The 18,563-nt window shown below is 48.8% G+C and overlaps 2 protein-coding genes across 2 annotated transcripts; both read left to right on the top strand.

The window, feature by feature from the left end:
• Positions 1 to 375: 375 nt before the first annotated feature.
• LOC120688531 lies at positions 376 to 3,746 on the top strand. The gene is made up of 4 exons (XM_039970880.1): positions 376 to 597; positions 876 to 946; positions 3,031 to 3,120; positions 3,398 to 3,746. Exons 1-4 carry the CDS (start codon positions 498 to 500, stop codon positions 3,419 to 3,421), a joined length of 285 nt encoding a protein of 94 aa, XP_039826814.1. The 5' UTR covers positions 376 to 497; the 3' UTR covers positions 3,422 to 3,746.
• A 2,717-nt stretch (positions 3,747 to 6,463) lies between these two features.
• Positions 6,464 to 8,756, top strand: LOC120688530 (formimidoyltransferase-cyclodeaminase-like). The gene is made up of 3 exons (XM_039970879.1): positions 6,464 to 6,909; positions 7,526 to 7,970; positions 8,048 to 8,756. Exons 1-3 carry the CDS (start codon positions 6,886 to 6,888, stop codon positions 8,551 to 8,553), a joined length of 975 nt encoding a protein of 324 aa, XP_039826813.1. The 5' UTR covers positions 6,464 to 6,885; the 3' UTR covers positions 8,554 to 8,756.
• Positions 8,757 to 18,563: the final 9,807 nt, after the last annotated feature.

Here is an 18,563-nt window from a genome sequence, read left to right as displayed (position 1 = left end):
TTGGAACAACCAAATATATTCTTGATAACAAAATTGATGGTTCGAAAAATCTGAAATATATCAATAAATAATTACTTTTTGCTTTTAGAAAAGTACAATATACTAGAAAACCATACATTTTCATTACGACAACAATCTAAAATATGTTATGGGACCAAGAGTATTTACTACGAGAAATAAAGCTTATAAAAATAGGAAGTATTAAAGATATAAGAAATAAACATGGATGATATGAATTACGAAAAAAGATCAATTACAATCCGAAGAATGAATATCTGCGTGAGCATTATAGAAAAGGAAAAAAAACTAACTAAATAAAAACCGGGACCGTAGAAGAAAAAGAGAAATGAAGAAACTACTCGGACTACTGGACCCGTCTCGACTCCTGGCCCAGCCCACATAAAAACCGGGCTCAACCAGCTCTAGAACAGCAGCCGCCTCCTCCAGACACCCTCCCCAGAAGAAGCGAGACACCCACCCTGACCCTAAGCGTCCCGATGGCATCTCGTCTCGTTGCGGCGGCGGCGGCGTCGTCGTCGTCCTCCTCCTCCCCCCTCGCCCGCCTCGTCTCTCGCCGCCGCCTCGCCGGTGCCGCAGGTACGCCTTCACCTTCTGCGCCTCCCAGATCCGCGAGTCGCATGCGCCGGTAGTTTGGATCGGTCGGCCCTACGGGGCCCGTTCCTGGATCCGGCTCGCCAGGTCCCCTTGGCAGCGATTTTGATCTGGGATTCCGTGCGGGTTCGATGCGGTTAGATTAGATGTACACACGAAACATCCGGCGGTCAATCGGTGCCCTTTGTACTTGTTTTCTGTGGAACAATGCAGTTGCGATTGATGGTTTACCTTGTGATGGGTTCGTTTTGTGTGCTTGCCAGACGGTCATGGGTCTGATAAGGTGCCGATGTGGAAAGACCCGTTGAGCCCGAGCAAGTGGAAGGAAGAGCACGTGAGTTTCCCCTCTGCATATCTTGTTTTAATTCATTTCATTGCAGTTAATCGCATTTGAGTCCTTGATGTTCATCGTGTAGGAGTAGCCGTACAATAAGGGAAAGGATTATATGTTTCCCTTGCTCACATTTTTTCAAAGAAGTTACATTACCTTGCATGATTATAGCATAAATTATGTATTCTTGTTCATATGGTCTGTGTTATGACAACTTAGAGGAACATATATTATATATATATATCATCCGAACAAATACAGCTTTTCTTTAAAGCTCTTTAGGAGAGTTGGTCTCCGAACTCATGTATTCCCTTGATGAGAGTCGGTCACATAATTTATGAATTCATTTCTGTGCTTAAGAGAAACTGTAGAATATCTTATGGGTGGTAACTGCATAAGTTCCGGTAGGCGGTAGTCCCATTCTTTTCACCTTTTTGGTCATGTATTCAGATTACAGGCTTACCTACATCTGTTTGTTGCCTGTCTTCACTGGGATCAGTATTTCTCTTCGTTTGTTATATTGATTCGTATTGATTGAATTAAACAAGATTTGGTTCTAATGTTATGTACTTTCCCATATGCATCTTCTATCCACATTCATGAAAATGACTGGCACTGCATACATGTTCTTTAGCTATAATTTTCATTTACAGTACTAGATTTCTTACTTGCCCGTATCATCGAATTTCGTCCTAGAAGACCTTGATCCCTCGTTGAAAGTGGCCATGTAAAGTACTTTGTCTAAATATGCACCTCTGGTTGGTTGCAATTACCCAGCGTGCATGCCTCTGGCCAAACTATGTTGACATGCCGTTTCAATGCCACCAAATGTTCTGAGATTGGTGCCTGGCAGCAGGTACGGCCTAATTGATGGGGGCTAGGTCAAGTAAACCCCTGTAGTGCACTTGTTGCCTCCCCCCCCCCCCCCCCCCCCCGGTGAGGGATTATGATTTCTCTGGGTGGCAAATAAGGAAATTCCTTTTTTTTCCTTTCCTCCCATTGCAGACAAGAGGGTGCCACAAAAGCTAAAAGGCAAATTCTATAGGACAACAATTCGTCCAGCGATGGTATACGGTGCTGAATGTTGGCCTACAAAAAGGCGACATGTCCAGCAACTGAGTGTAACAGAGATGCGGATGTTGCGGTGGTTTTGCGGGCACACAAGGAGGGATAGAGTCCGGAACGAAGTTATTCGGGATAGGGTCGGGGTGGCACCAATTGAGGAGAAACTTACCCAGCATCGGCTGAGATGGTTTGGACATGTCCAACGAAGGCCTCCTGAGGCGCCGGTGCGTAATGGGGTTCTTGAGCGGGTCGATAATGTAAAGAGGGGTAGAGGTAGACCTAAACTGACGTGGGATGAGTCGGTTAAGAGAGACCTTAAGGATTGGAATATTTCTAAAGAGATAATTTTGGATAGGAGCGCTTAGAGACTAGCTATCAATGTGTCTGAACCTTGAACTTATTTCTTTCGGGTTTCATCTCTAGCCTACCCCAACTTGCTTGGGAAAAAAGGCTATGTTGTTGTTGTTGTTGTTGTTGTTGTTGTTGTTGTTGTTGTTGTTTCCTCCCACTGCACATGTCTGCAATGCTAGGCAGGTTAGCACCAAATGATTTTTAAATTACTCCTTATAGTTGATAACACTACAATATCTGGCCAAAACCAATCTATACGTTGTCTATCTTTAAATAGCTTAATACGAAACAAGACCTTTGGTCCATTTTTCTATATTCTGTTATGCAGTTTTGCTATGTAAAAATAACTAGTTCTTTTTAAGGAACTTCATATATACTCGGGTTGTCGTTAAGCAGCGTCTTTTGGAATTGATTTGTCTTACATTGTGGTGTGGTTATATGATATCTGCTGCATCTGATTCATTTTGTATATGCTGTTGTAGTTTTGTTACAGGTCTGCTTCTGATTGTGTTTTTACATTACATCAATGATAGTTGATTTTGTTTTCTCCAAAAGAATATAAATAGTTTTTTTTTTAATTTTTTTGGGCCTGACTGCATGTCTGTTGAAATTAGTTTTTCTTGCTTTGTGGTTATGAACAATTATTTTAATTATCCATGTTTTCTATGCAGTTTGTGCTAGCCAGCTTGTCTATGTGGGGTGGTCTTATTTATGGTGGTTACAAGTTTTTTGCTGGGGGGAAGAAGGAAGAAAAGCCAGAGGTACTTTTCAACGTTTAATCATTTTATTTAAGCTTGAACTGTGTTGTCTGCACAAATTGATTAGTACTTGACATATGATGACTTGATTGGTGAGAGAAAGCAGAAATAGTTTGTTGAAAATGAAGTGTTACCTCCTGTGCTATGAAAATTATGCTGTGTGTCTCAATCTGTGTGGCACCTGTGTTAACTGTAGCTGAATTTTGTTTTTAATACAATGGGGGTGAGATTTATGAATTCTTGAAATCTAATACTGTTTCAAAATATGATTCCATTACAGGCGGCCACAGCACAGGCGGCCTAAGCTGGCTGCAGTGCCGCACCAGAGTTGAACTACCTTTCTGCGGCCATGCAACTATGTTAAATAAAAAAGAAATGTTATGTATGCTTTCAAGTTGTTGACGATGAACTGTGGCAACCAGAGATTTTGATTTATGTAGGCAAAGATTTGGAGAAGCTACACTTACTCGGTCACCATGAATAATGTTGCAGCAGTGTAACTTCATGTTAGCTTGTTAGCGGACACTGCATATGTACTTGTTTGTTGTGATTGATTAATTGATGTTCAAGTTTTGTTGCCACCTACATTTTTCTTTGCCTAAAAATGTTGCATATGTTGGCACGAATAATGTTGCATATGTTGGCATGAATAATGTTGCCGCCTCTGTACTTCCAGCATGCTTTGCACATGCTTCGTTACCGGTTTGTTACGTCGCTATCAGTTCCTTGACGATACGAAAAAACATTTGCGACTCGGTAATAGCAACAATTCGATTAACTGTTATCTGAAGATGTATGAAATGCTTTTGGAGAGCTTGCTGTACGAATGTCTACACGAGCAAGGACAGTCCTGAGATGCTTTTTCGCCCGTGTGCAATGCGCGCGCGCACACACCCTGATGTAGAATGAATGCGTCTGCGAATTGAAAAAATGCAAGCCCGTGAGATCGCAAAGCTGTTGTTGAACTTGGGTCAAAATGGTTGAAACATAACTAAAACTTTCATTTTCTTCTCCGAGGTACAATATACACGATATTCATGTCTATTCATGTTTACGGGATTACGATGGGCTTTGGCCCATTAGAGGAGCCCCAAATCGGGGAGGTGGTGTGTCCGCTCCTCTCCCCATGGGCAACGTAAGGCGCTGCCTTTATTTCTGTTGATGAAAGGTCAGAGTGTTTTTTTTTCCTTCTTAATCTCTATCTCTATTTTCTAAAGCAAGCAATGACTTCATGATTTGTCAATCGGAATCCTAATAGGTAAAAGTCCGGGTCATAATCTTAGTGCTCTCTTTACCATCCAATTTGATCTTATACATTCTTAGCTTAAAATTGTATAAAGTAATAGCCTGATCCTTTTAGAATTCTAAACCCTGAAATTATCTAGACTAATTTTAGAATTTAAAACCCTCTACCACTCCTAGTTCTATGCGCGTGAACACCCCCACCCCCCGAACACACTCTCACGGCCCCGATGCGCGGGTCCGGTCCAGCGCATGGCGTGCGCATGCTGGCATACATGGTGCCCCGGAAACTTCGTGGACGTCAACGCCACGTGGTGCGCGCAGCGACGCGCGTTCATCCGAGCTTTTAGCGAACGCGCAAGAACAATCATGCAATCTGGAGAGTATAGATGGCCATTTGGCCCGATACCCATGGGGGCCCGAAGCCCGGCCCATATTAGCCCGACCCAAGCACGGCACGGGCCCGAATATTATTGGGCTCGGGCCGGCACGGGCACGATAGCCGGGCCGTGCCTGGGCCTCAATCCCGGCCCATGAACGCGTCCAGGCACGGCCCGAAAAAGGGCGGCCCGATCGGCCCGATGGGTAGCACGATAAACCCGTTTAAATACAATGTTATCCATTATCAAACTCTATTTAAACATTTTCGGGCCGCCGGGCTGCCGGGCCAAACGGCCCGGCCCGGCCCGATTAAATCAATTTCGGGCCGTGCCTGGGCCGGCACTTCAGCCCATGGACAGGCACGGCACGGCCCGTTAATATTTTCGTGCTTAAGCGGGTCGTGTCTAAACGGGCCGTGCTTAGCCGGGCCCGTGCCGGGCCGGGCCGCCCGTTTGGCCACCTATACTGGAGAGAAACCTGCCGTCAACAAGCATTGTTACCGCAACGACCTCCATGGTAAAAAAAAATGCCAAGAAAGAAAGAAGATAGTCACGGGAGTCAGATGCATAGTAGAGCAGCGTCGAGGCGAAGACGTGCAGGCGCGTGGAAAACGACAGTCCAGACCAGAGCGCTTTAGAGTACGGTGCACGTGATGTACGCAGCAGCCAGTGGCCGATAGCCGGCCGATCCCATCCTATCCTATCCACACGGAGACGGAGCGGATAAACAGGCAGGCCCTCTCCTCCGTTCCTGCCCGTGTAACGCCAGCCCGCGCGTCCGGACACGTCGGGTTCTTGTTACTCCGTACAGCAGAGACGCGGTGCCCTCCGGAGCCACACGACGTACCTCCTTGTCCTCGCGCAATTAGAGCAGACCTCCTGCTTAGGGTTTATTTGGAAAGTTGAAATTGAATACTAAACTTTAGCACAGATTAGAACTCACACACACACATATATATATATATATATATATATATATATATATATATATATATATATATATATATATATATATATATATATTAAAGTTTTTAAATTTTAAATAAAGTTTCAAAATTTTGAATAAAATTTAGTCTACTTCGTTAGTACTTCTATTTGGATGAGCTATTTAGCACTTTCATCTATTAGCGCTGGAATCCAACATACCTTTAGCAGTCCTCGGAATGCCTTCGGGAGCTGGCACTTTCTGATGTCTGCAGCACGCCGCGGGCCTTCCAGGCCAAATAGAGATGAACTGAAATCAGAAGTCGACCCTGCAAGAGGAAAACAGTGGAGCTGTCAGTGACCTTGCTCTTGTCGCCATCAGTAAACCCAGGGCGGTCATGGAGGTACACGCAGACCCAACCGCTTTCCGTTGCCAAGCCTTTTTTGTGGGATCAACAGTTGATGCACACAGGGCGGCAATAGATGCAGCGCCCCACGAAACACTCAATTCTCACTGGGAGTTCATCTGTGGCAAATCAAATCAACACAGCTTTATTGTTATTTTGGGATGCACACAGACCTCAATCAGCCCGTCATCTCTTCTCACCATCTCAAAGGAAAAAAGAAAAGAAAAGAAAAACTCTCTCTTCTGCAAGATGGTTTTGGCGAAAACCGTGTGCTTCAAGTTGACAATGACATTGTACTTGCCTAGTAGCAGACAAGATCCATGACTCATGAAACAAGCAAGGGCTGGCTACACCACAAGCAACAGTGTGAGAGAGGTTAGAGCTGACGATGCATAAATACCAGGGATTGATTGAATGGATGATGACGTGCCAAATATAATACCATGGGCTTATAAAACCAAACAAATTTGAGTGATGGCATGCTGCTGTGGATCTCAAGATAATCAACCTTGCTAAGTCGCCCCTTGTGGTTCGTGAATCGTGATGCAGGGGGCGCCGACTGGCTGATGATGAGTCAGAAAGCTGATAAGCACATGCTGCGTCCTTGCAAATTACATGGCCTCGGGCTGGGACCTATGCTGCACTTGACTCGCAAAAAAAAAAAGTAACCAGAGCACAAAAAGGGTTCCTAGCAAGTACCCCCACATGATGCGTATCTCGATATAAAAGGGCCCTTGTTCAATCAACGAGCAGGAACCGGCACTCATTGAGGAACCACACGCGGAGAAAGGGGGGAGACCAAGAAGAAGCAAGCCATGGAGCTCAATCAAGCAGACGAGGTATGCTATTCCTCTGGCACCTAATCCTCCCCCCACTGTTCAAGATGATTCGAGTCTCCAGGCACCAAACATCCTATCCTAAGCCTGCCTCGAGAAATTCTGCTAAAAGACAGGCATGCTCCTCGAGAAGAAAATTACCTGTTGATGTGCTGCCTGCATTGCTGTCTTTGAACTTGGTACCAAGTATTCAGCTCGGTGGAAACATTTCTCCTGCAAAAATGTTTTGATTTGTCAGCAGAAAACTGAGTAATTTAGCTTTTGCAGATGAATAACTAAATTATCTGATTTTTATCCGAGGAACTAATCTAACAATTGATATGACAAATGACAAAGCCCCAGCCTCCCAAATAGCAGCCTTGTTAGGAATCACAAAGGACCTGTTCACTGAATAAACTCCTGTCAACAAGTTCTATCTTATTGGACTATGTTTGAGTTTTTGTTTTCTTTTTCTTTATAGAAGTTATTACCGGTAATTTGGAAACAGGGTATTTGTCTGTTGAGAAGATCCAAAGATGCATAGCTCGCCAATGTACTGATATAGGGACACTGTGTTGGCCACATCACTGTATGTCCAGTCCCTGCTTAGAAAACCTCACGCATAACTTATGCTATCCAGGTTCTATCTTCTCCGCTTGCTCCAAATGCAAAGGACAATCTCAGCATGATGCACTCAAAGTTTATCGGCTGCAAGCTCTACATTTCTGAAAGCCGCAATCCCACGGCTATTGCCGCAATTGATCTTGCAGCGAAGACTGATCCTCAGGTTGCGGTGCTAAGCAAGTTCGAAGATAGTCTCTACAACCGCGTACGCTACACACTTGTCTCCTATATCATTGATGGCAGCTCAACTGGTGAAGTGATATATAGTCCAATCAGGAAGGTATTGTTGGCGATGATGGAGGCTGCATTTTCAGCCATAAACCTCGAATCGCACTCCGGTGCTCATCCTAGAATGGGTGTCAATGATGACCTGTCCTTCCACCCCTTGGGTCAAGCCACAATGGAGGATGCAGCTTACTTGGCTAAGCAGGTGGCTTCAGACATTGGCAATGATTTTCAAGGTATGTTAACTTTATAAGCTACAATAAACATGAGCCATACAAACATTTTGACCCTTCTTGCCCAATTTTGTATGCAGTGCCGGTGTTCCTCTATGCAGCAGCCCATCCCACAGGCAAGCCTGTAGGTGCAATAAGGCGTGAGCTCGGCTACTACCGGCCCAATCACATGGGCAACCAGTGGTCAGGTACCATGCTCCCTGATGTTCTGCCAATTAAGCCTGATGAGGGTCCAACCAATGTTTCTTCTGAAAGAGGGGCCACAACAGTTGGCGCGACACCTTTTGTTGAGGCATACAATGTGCCAGTGCTCTCAAAGGATGTTGCAACTGTGAGGCGGATTACTCGAAGACTAAGCGGACGCGGTGGAGGGCTTCCGACTGTGCAAGCTCTTGCGCTTCCCCATGGTGATGATTGCACAGAGATCGCATGCTTGTTGGATCCAGATCATGTCAGTGCCTATCAAGTTCAGACCGTGGTTGAGCAGATTGCAGCAGAAGAAGGGCTCGAAGTTGAGAAGGGGTACTTCACTGACTTAACTAAGGACAGGATGCTTGACAAGTACTTGAAGATAACTGCTGATTGATATGAATGTAATAGAACTTTGTGCGACTGACTAACCCAGATGAATCATGCATGTTTATAATTGCAACTTGCAAGCATGCTGCTCTTTAGTGGTGGCTCCAGACTGCATCAGGAACCAGTTCTGCCTGATTTTTTTTGCATATGTAAATCCTGGAATTTTAGCAATATAGCACATCAGAAATGGAGAGCTCTGGTGTGAAGCAATGAGAGGGGCGTCAGGCAGGCAGAGGCAAAAAAAAAATTCTTTAATACTTTATTAATCATGTTTTCAACCATCAAGAGCAACATAACATCAATGACTGGAAGCATGGGGGAACAATATAGGCTACCAAATCACACTGGTATCAAGCTGGTGCAACTTGCACAAGTATTACTCATCATAGTGTAAACAGCAGAGAATTTTGCAACCACCTAAAAACTCGCAGTATACTCTGATTTTAGATTACTTTTCTAAATTTTGAAATATTTCAATAAAATATTTTCTCTAAACTAGTAAAGGGTATTTTGTTTGATTTAAGAGAAAACAGTTTAGTTTGAAACTATGGTATTCCTTTCCTCCCACCTGAAACTTAACTCATTTTAAGATCAGCAGTCAATATTTTGTTTGTTCTCAGTTCATAATGAATTATATAGACTAACAACAACTACTAATGCTCCTCATTCATCATGAAAAAGGAATACATTAATAGTAAATTGACAAGCTCCCTAGGATTCTTTGGTGGGATGTGTCGACCCAACCTACTACATTAGATGCCAGTTCCCTAGTCAGAGGCTGTACTTCACATTTAGAAGCAAACAAAAAAGTCAAGATAATGAAATTTATTTTTTTCTCGAACGCGCAGGAGCTAATGAAATTTATTATTTGCACCCTATTAACCAAGGTGAGGGAATAAAGTATTTTTTACTACTGCTGCCCAGAAATCACACACCACATGGTAAAGGCCGGAGGTCGGCTTGACCAAGGCAATCCCTGATGAAGTGGTACTTGATTCGGATGTGCTTGCTTCTGCCATGGAAGACAGGATTCTTGGCCAGCGCTAGGGCAGACTTGCTGTCCACCTTAAGCTCCACCACATCCACTTTGCTGCCCAGCAGCTCTCCGAGCAGCCTGGACAGCCACAGAGCTTGTGTTGCTGCAGAGGCGGCGGCGATATACTCTACCTCACAGCTTGAAAGCGCCACCACCTTCTGCTTGATGGATTGCCAGCAGACCAAGCATCCGCCGAGGAAGAACATGGTCCCGCTGGTGCTCTTACTTGTGTCGACGTCACCGGCGAGGTCGCTGTCGCAGTAGCCGACGAAGCTCGCCGTGCCGGGGATGCGCTTGTAGACCAGACCGTAGTCCAGCGTCCCAGCCACGTAGTGGAGGATGTGCTTGACAGCCTGCAGATGCTCCGCCGTAGGCCGCTCCATGAACTGGCTCACATACCCGACCGCGAACGCCAGGTCCGGCCGGGTGTGCACCAGGTACCAGAGACTCCCCACTAGCCGCCGGTAGTGCGTGACGTCGACCTCCTCTGCCTCGCTCTCGCGACTGAGCTTGAGCTTCTCCTCCATGGGCGTGTGGACGGAGTTGCAGCCCACCATGTCGCCGAGCTCGAGGATCCTCTTGGCGTAGTGCGCCTGAGACAAAGAGATGCCGTTGGCGCTCTGGCGCACCTCGATGCCGAGGTAGAAGCTCAGGAGCCCGAGATCACTCATGTCGAATCTCTGCTTCATGGCCGCCTTGAACTCCACCTCCTCCGCATTGGCGCCGGCGATGACGAGGTCGTCGACATAGACCCCAACCAGCAGGACAGAGCGCCCATTGCCCCGCCGGTACATCGCCGCCTCATGCGCGCTCTGCTGGAAGCCCATCTCCTTGAGCGTCGCACCCAGCTTCGCGTTCCAGGCCAACGGCGCCTGCCTGAGCCCGTACAGCGCCTTGCGCAGGCGGTACACCTTGTCTTCTTCTCCGGGAACGGCAAAGCCCGGTGGTTGCCGCACGTACACCTCCTCCTTGAGGTCGCCGTTGAGAAAGGTGGACTTCACGTCCATGTGGTGCACGCGCCATCCTTCCTGAGCCGCCAGGGCGAGGAGAACACGGACGGACTCCATCCTCGCCACCGGCGCGAACGCGTCCTCGTAGTTGATCCCCTCCTGCTGGACGAAGCCGCGCGCCACCAGTCTCGCCTTGTGCTTGATCACCGCCCCCTTTTCGTCCTTCTTCAGCTTGAAGACCCATTTCAGGGTAATTGGGTGTTGTCCAGCCGGCGGATCCACGAGCGCCCAGGTCCGGTTCTTCTCCATGGACTCGAGCTCGGTCTCCATTGCCTTGCGCCACGCCGGATCGCCTTGCGCCTCCGCGTGCGTGGTCGGCTTGCCAGCATGCGTCAAGTGCAGCTGCGCGCACACCCGAGGCTCCACCACGGGAATGGACTCCTCGCCGAGGATGTTGTCCATCGTGCGGCAGCGGAGGGGTTCGCCACCGTAGAACGCGTCCAGCCGCTCCTCGCCGTCCTCCAGGGGGGTGGCCAGCTCCGCCGGACCCGGCTCTGCTGCCACTGGAGTCTGCGGAGCAAGGGAATGTGCCGGAGCAGAGGAGGGCGACGCGCGCGACGTCGAGGCAGGGGAAGGCAGGATCGACGCACCAGCCGGCGATGCAGCGTCACCAAGCTCCCCCGGAGTTGGCGAGCGTGACACGGTAGACGTGGTGGCCGGCGGTGGTGAGGGCGCGTCCCGGTCTTCTGGCACTCCTGCGGCGGCGAGCTCGAAGTCGATGCTGAGCTCCTCCTCCATGGATGCAGCGTGCTCTGCGCTGCTGTTCCAGTCCCAGCCGCACGCCTCGTCGAAGACGACGTCGCGGGACACGAGCACACGCCGGGACACCGGGTCGTAGATGCGATACGTCTTGGCACCGTCCGCGTACCCGAGGAACACCCCTGGCCCGCTGCGATCATCGAGCTTGTGCACCTGGTTCAGCTCCTTGGCAAAGCAGAGGCAGCCGAAGACGCGCAGGTGCACCACCGCCGGTGCTCGCCCGTGCCAAGCCTCGTAGGGCGTCTTGCCCTACAAGCTCTTGGTCGGCGACCTGTTCAACAGGTGGACCGCGGTGACCACCGCTTCTCCCCAAAACTTGGCCGGCATGCCCTGCTGCTTGAGCAGTGCCCGCGCCATGCCCACCACGGTCTGATTCCTCCGCTTCACTACGCCATTCTGCTGAGGCGAGTAGGGAGCAGAGTAGTGACGCGTGATGCCCTCGTCGGCGCAGTAGTCGGCGAACTCCCCAGCGGTGAACTCCCGGCCGTTGTCGGTGCGGAGCATGTTCAGCTTGCGCCCGCACGCCTTCTCCGCCTCTGCCTGCGTGCGCTTGATGGCATCCGCTGTGGCCGACTTCGTGGTCAGCGGCGACACCCACATGAAGCGCGTGGCGTCGTCCACCAGGAGCAGGAAGAAGCGCCGACCGCCAAGCGTCGCCGGCGACACTGGCCCGCACAAGTCGCCGTGCACGAGCTCGAGTTGCTTCTGTGCGCGGTACTTGGCTTGAGCGGGGAACGGAGCGCGCCTCTGCTTGGTGACGACGCAGGTGTCGCACAGATGGCCGTCGTGCTTGATCACCGGCATCCCGTGCACCATGTCCTCCTTGTGCAGCGCGTCGAAGTCCAGATGGCCGTAGCGCTCGTGCCACAGCCAGGCTTCCCCGTCCTTGCGTGTGGCAAGACAGAGCATGTCGCCACTCTGTTGCAACGGGGCTCGGGCTTGGCGTGATGACTGGGCTGCAACGAAGTGGTGGATGTAGAGGTGGTTGGGGCTGCGCTGGACCTTGATCATCAGGCGTCCACGCTCATCCCAAATCCTCAAGACTCCATCTTTGATCCTCACCTCCGATCCTCCCTCGTCCAGCCGGCCGATGCTCAGAATGGAATTCCTGAGCGCTGGGATGTAGAAGACGCCGTGCAGCACCCACTTCTCGCCGTTCTTGCCCTCGAACGCGATGGAGCCGATGCCCTGGATGTCCACCTTCGACGCGTCGCCGAACCGCACCGACCCGCGCATGTCGCCGTCGATGTTGGCGAAGAGCTCGCGGCATCAAGTCATGTGGTGGGTCGTGCCGCTGTCGAGGTACCATCCGTCGATCGCTTCCTCGTTGGCGGTGGCGTTGAGGATCGCCTGGGCTCGCGGCTCGTCCAGCTGGAGGACGTGGTCGTGCGCAGCAGCCTGGTGCGCGCCCAGCTCGACGACGCCGTGCGCCAGGAACAGCCCCACGTCCACATCTCCCTCCGACGTGGGCTGCACCGCGATTCCGGCGAGGTTGTGGGCAGTCCCTTGCCCAGTGCCTGGCGCGGTTGCAGTTGTGGCAGGTGTTGTCGCGGTTCGCCCTACGATCGCTGCCGGCGTCACCTCCTTTCTCCCCGCGCCCGCCGCCGGAGTCGCCAGCGCCGGCCTCGCGATCTCCCCTGGGCTAGTTCTTCCTTCCGCCACGGGGTCGACGACGCCGCTCCTGGCCGTCCTTGGTCGTGCCGGCGTTGTTCCCCTTCTTGCCGCCGGCGCACAGCTGCTCGGAGTACAGCAGCTTGCCCTGCTCCTCCGACGCGCGATCCCGGTCCTCCACCACCTTGAACCGCCCGGCAACATCGTCAATGGAGAGATCCTAGAGGTCGAGAAGGGTCTCGATCGAGAAGACCAATTGCTCGTACCTCTTAGGCATGCACCAGAGAAACTTCTCCACGGCGCGTCCCTCGTCGAGGTCGGTGTCGCCATTGCGCACCATCTGCTCCATCAGATTGGTGAGGCGGACGACAAATTGTTCAACTTGCTCATCGGGGCGAAAGGTGAGACCTTCCCACTCGCCGCGGAGGCGCTGGAGCGTGGCGCGTCGCACGTGGTCGCTCCCAACACGCCTGGCCTCGATCGCCTCCCAGGCAAGCTTGGCGGTGGGCTTGTTGGCGATGGTGGCGCCGATCTCCGGCGGGACGGCGGCGCAGAGAGCCTCCAGCGCGCGGCAATCTTGCTCGTAGTCGACGCCGTCGCACGTGATGGCGTCCCAGAGGAAGCACGCCTGGAGCTTTACCTTCATGAGGAGGCTCCACTCGTAGTAATTGGAGCGCGTGAGCATCGGCCATCCAGTCCCGATCTCACGGTAGACCTGCACGACCAGAGAACGCCCGCGACGCCCGTGACCCCGTGGTGGAGACGGCGATCCGTGGCGGCGGCGATCCTTCGGCGTGATGGAGCCCTCCGCGTCCTCGTCACCATCCTGCTCCTCTCGCAGCGCTGCAGCGGCTTCCGCCGCAGTCTTGGCCGCGGCCGTTGCATCCTTGGCTGCCTGCGCCGCCTGGGCCGCAGCTGCCTCAGCGGCCTCAAGGCGCTCCCTGCGCGCCTGCGCGGCGGCGGCGTCGCGCCTGGAGCTGGAGGTGGACATGGTGGTACCAATTGTTGCCCAGAAATCACACACCACATGGTAAAGGCCGGAGGTCAGCTTGACCAAGGCCACTTGATTGAATTGAAACTGAATTCACTGCTACAAGAGAGGGGTTAGCTGTGCTTATATAGGCAGCAGCTCAACCACTAAAGTGCTAAAGCAAAAACATAAAGCCAAGGCATCAACTTGACAGCCAAGACAAGTCTGAAACAGAATTAAAGATACAAACACTAGGCTTAAACACTGTCAACTACACTAGTTCATGTTGCATAACAAAGATAAATAGATATAAATTATTGAGAATTGATGAGGTATCACACCAACAGTACTGAGAACTTTGAAAAATGCAAAAACTTGTAGTTTGTCATGCAGCTGTAGATCTTAAGATAAAACTTGATAAGTTTCTGTTTCGTTCACGATGTAAAGGGGCCTGACGAGTTATGACTCATAAGCACATGCTACATCCTTGCATGGCTGGCACCTTGCAAAACTGACTCACAAAAGAACAAGTGACAGCTGACAAGACAACAAAAGGGTTTATTGCAAGTACCTTATCATAATCTGTATAATCAGAGAAGGCGCTTATCATAATCCGCAGCATCTCATTATTGCACCGTGCAGGCATGGACTCATATAACCACACCCAGAGACAGGGGGAGACGAAGAGGAACAAGGCACGGAGCCTAATCACTTATGCTTTCTCTAGTAACTAATCTCCCAAGTTCAAGATGACTTGAATATATATGTTTTACTCCAAAGTCCAGACCTACCATCCTATGGTACCTGCTTCAAGAAATTCTGCCAAGAGATGCTCCTTGAGAAATTTTTTCATGTTCATATGTTGCCTGGATTGCTGACTAGTCCCAATTATTCAGCTCAGAGCAACATTTCTCCGGCAAAAAGAAAAAAGATTTCAGTTCGTTATCAGTAAACAGAGTAATTTATCTTTTGCGCATCAAGTTCAGAACAATCAAGAAGTTGAACTGGAACTAATTACCCTGAACGAAGAAAGTAATCTGACACTCTTATCACAACAAAACCATCTCTCAAAAAGCTCTCTAGTAAGGTATCACATTAGGACCTGCTCATTGAATCCACAATGGGGACAAATTCTATCTTACTGACAGTTTGCCTATATTAATGTATACTGAATATCGGCTCAAACCATCCTGCTATACTGATTGTTCGTGAGTCGTAACAGCGTAACAGTAGACATAGGAAGGCTGTACTGACTTGTCCAGTACAACCTTAGAACACCTCACACAGCTTATGCTATCCAGGATCTATCTTCTCCGCCTGCTCCAAAGGCAAAGGACAATCTCAGCATGGACTCAAAGTTTATCTGCTGCAAGCTCTACATTTCTGAAAACCGAAAAATGATGGCTACTGAAGCAATCGACCGCGCAGCAAGGAGTGATCCACAGGTTGCGGTGCTGAGCAAGTTTTAAGATTGTCTCCATACCGTGTGCGCTACATACTTCTCTCCTATATCATCAATGACAGCTCAACTGGTAGCTCAATCAAGAAGGTATTGTCAATCATGGAGGCAGCGTTTTCAACCATACATCTTGGATGGCACTCGGGAACACATGCTAGGATTGGTGTCTCGTATATCGTTGATGATAGATCAACTGGTGAAGTGATATATAGTCCAATCAGGAAGGTATTGTTGATGATGATGGAGGCTGCATTTTCAGCCATAAACCTCGAATTGCACTCCGACCCTCATCAGAATGGGTGTCAATGATGACCTGTCCTTCCACCCCTTGGGTCAAGCCACAATAGAGGGTGCTGATTGCCTGGCTAAGCTGGCTTCTGACATTGGCAATGATTCACAAGGTATGTGAAATGTGATAAAAGATTCTATAAATATCAGCCGTACATATGTTTTGATCCTTCTCCCCCAACTTGTATGCAGTCCCAGTGTTCCTTTATGTAGCAGCCCACCCACCGGCAGAACTATATGCTGCTGGCATGCCTGTAATCATGAATAACTCTAATAAATCATTGCTGTCCTCAATAGGTGCGTGGATATATCAACTACAAGAAACAAAACTATGCATATCAAATCAGCTTCCACATTTAGTCACAGGAACTTGTCTTCTCTAAATTTTGGGAGGCATGGCAGATGGCAGCCCAATCCCTGATACAATTCCACCCTCCTGAAAGCATCATGATAACCAGAAAATGAACTATTGCTATCTCAGGGCCAAGTTTTAGCACATAAATTTCAATATTTTACTTCCTACTTTAGGATAATGTATTTTTGGGAGTTCTTTTAATGCAGTAAGATAGAAAATTTCATTGAAGCAACTTTTACATAAATTGTTAGCTGCTATTCTATGAAATATAAGCCATGCAAAGGTCATTGTTGCCAGTCAATGAACATCAACAACTTTAGGCACCAGTGAGCCATAGCTGCACAAAAATCATGCATGATGTTGTAAAAGTTGATATAACTAACTTGACTTCATAGGAACTGCAAACCGGTTGCTTAGGCTTCAACTGCTTGAAGACTATGCATTTATAATAAGAAAACAAATGCTCATCAATTAAATTTTGAGGAATCTACACTTATTACTTGATGGTGATAACGATACCCATACTGCTACATTTTTCTCTTTTTCGAGATGTGGAATGACCCAGATTAAGAAATGAATTACAATGCACATAGAGGATAGTTACCTATTGTCAGGAACTCAGGATACACGATTATTCACCCGTCACCAATAGCGAATAATGAATCATCAAACAATCAAGACACTTTGTTGAAACGGTCAAACTGACTGTTTGTCGCCCAACAATGTTGCCACACAAATTAACAGGCCCCATCATTGTCCTTCTGCCTCTTCATGTCCCTGAAGCCCTGAAGCCCTTAAATGTCTTTGCCCCTCTTGATGAGCGCGTTGCCGGTGACGGCGTTCCTGCGCGGCATTCCGTCGAACACTCGCCGCGCGAGCTCGTGGCTCCCGCTACGACAGGCTTACCGAGATGGTGCCGCCCAGCCCAAGAAACCACCCCACGTGTCGGCGAGGGGGCAAGGGAGGGCGCGGCGGCGGCGGCGGCGGCGGCGGCCGTGAAGCACTGAAGGTGGCCAAGGTGCCCGGGCGGCGCTTGGGCAGCGGTCGTGAACTCGTGATCGATGACGATGACTCGCCGGCTCGCCGCTCAGGCGGTGGCAGCTTGGCGCTGTAAATTCTCCTCTATTCCCCGTCTCCTTCGGCCCATCAATTTTCATTCTAGAACGGGCCACAGCAGGCCCAACATTCCAACGCATAAGCGCGGTTTTTTCTTTTTTATATTTAAAAAAAATAAAATTTCAAAAATATATGTCCGTTTTAAAATATTTCAAAAATATACCCCGGTCGCCCTCCCATAGGGCGACAGGCCCAATGTGTAATTTTTTTTTTCAAATTTGCAACGAAGTCCCTGGAGAAAAAAAAACAAGCCCTGTCGCCCGGCCCACGGGCGACCGCCGCTGGGCCCGGCCCACAGTCGCGGCAGGGGGCCTGTCGCCCCCCCCCCCCCCCCCCCCCCCCCCCCCGCGGGCGACCGGGGTCTACCCCCTTATAAAAGCCCCAGCCCTCCCCTTCCCTCCTCATTTGAGCCCGAAAATTCCACCAAAAATCCAGAAAAAAAAGAGAGGAGTGAGGAGAAGGAAAGCGGCGAAGCCCTGCCGGATTCAGCACTTGTGATCTCAAGGTTAGTACATTTAGTTTAAATATTGTTATATTTAAGTACTACGTATTTAAATATGAGTAATTTAATTTAATTAGTGCTATAGTAGATCCATTTAAGTAGGAGTTCAATGATACTTTAGTTTGTAGTTACGTAGTAGTAAATTAGTTTAGAAAATTAGTTCTACGCATTTATTATTACAATTGCAGTGTTATTAGAGACATGTTTATAAATTAATTATGATTTAGAATAGAATTTGGCATATGCAGTATAGAATTCGAGAGTCATCACGTAGTTATGAATACTTATACGTTGTAGTTGAATTCCATACTTAGTTTTTACGGATTATTGAATAAGGTAGTGAAGTAAAGAGTATAACTCGATAAGTATTATGTGATATACAGATATGTCGAGCAAAATGCAGTTTCAAGTATTTTATGGTGAATACAATGTTATGAATGGGCCAAATGGAGTAGATCTTTCTGCCTTTAAACGCACATCTAGCGGCATAGATAAACCTCTGGAAAGGAGTTTTGGTTCCATATGTGAGTGGCTGCAGCGTGGGTTCCATGTTGATCCGTTGACACATGTGATCACTGTCCAGTCTCTTGTTAATTGGGAGGTAGAAAGTGAATTATGGGAATTAATGATGATACACATCACTGATGACTGGTAGAAGTACATGCAAGCAGCTCTAGAGCGTGGGTGGCCTCTGGCCATTCTTGCTCAAATCACATGTTACGATTCACATGTTCCATTGATAGTTGAAACTATTTATCTTAATTGTTTATGCAGCCTGCCCTTTTGGCTGCGGATGCCGACGAGTACAGTGTGACCAGATCGCTGGAGGCGTACCTACTTTGGTTGTTTGGTTACATCATGTTCAACAACACTCATGGCAACTCGGTCGATAGGATTCTCCTTCCGTATGC

This window comes from Panicum virgatum, chromosome 9N (assembly GCF_016808335.1).
Source record: "Panicum virgatum strain AP13 chromosome 9N, P.virgatum_v5, whole genome shotgun sequence".
NCBI classification, from domain to species: Eukaryota; Viridiplantae; Streptophyta; class Magnoliopsida; order Poales; family Poaceae; genus Panicum; species Panicum virgatum.
Note: the sequence above shows the minus strand (reverse complement) of the source record. Positions and strands in the feature narration are given on the sequence as shown.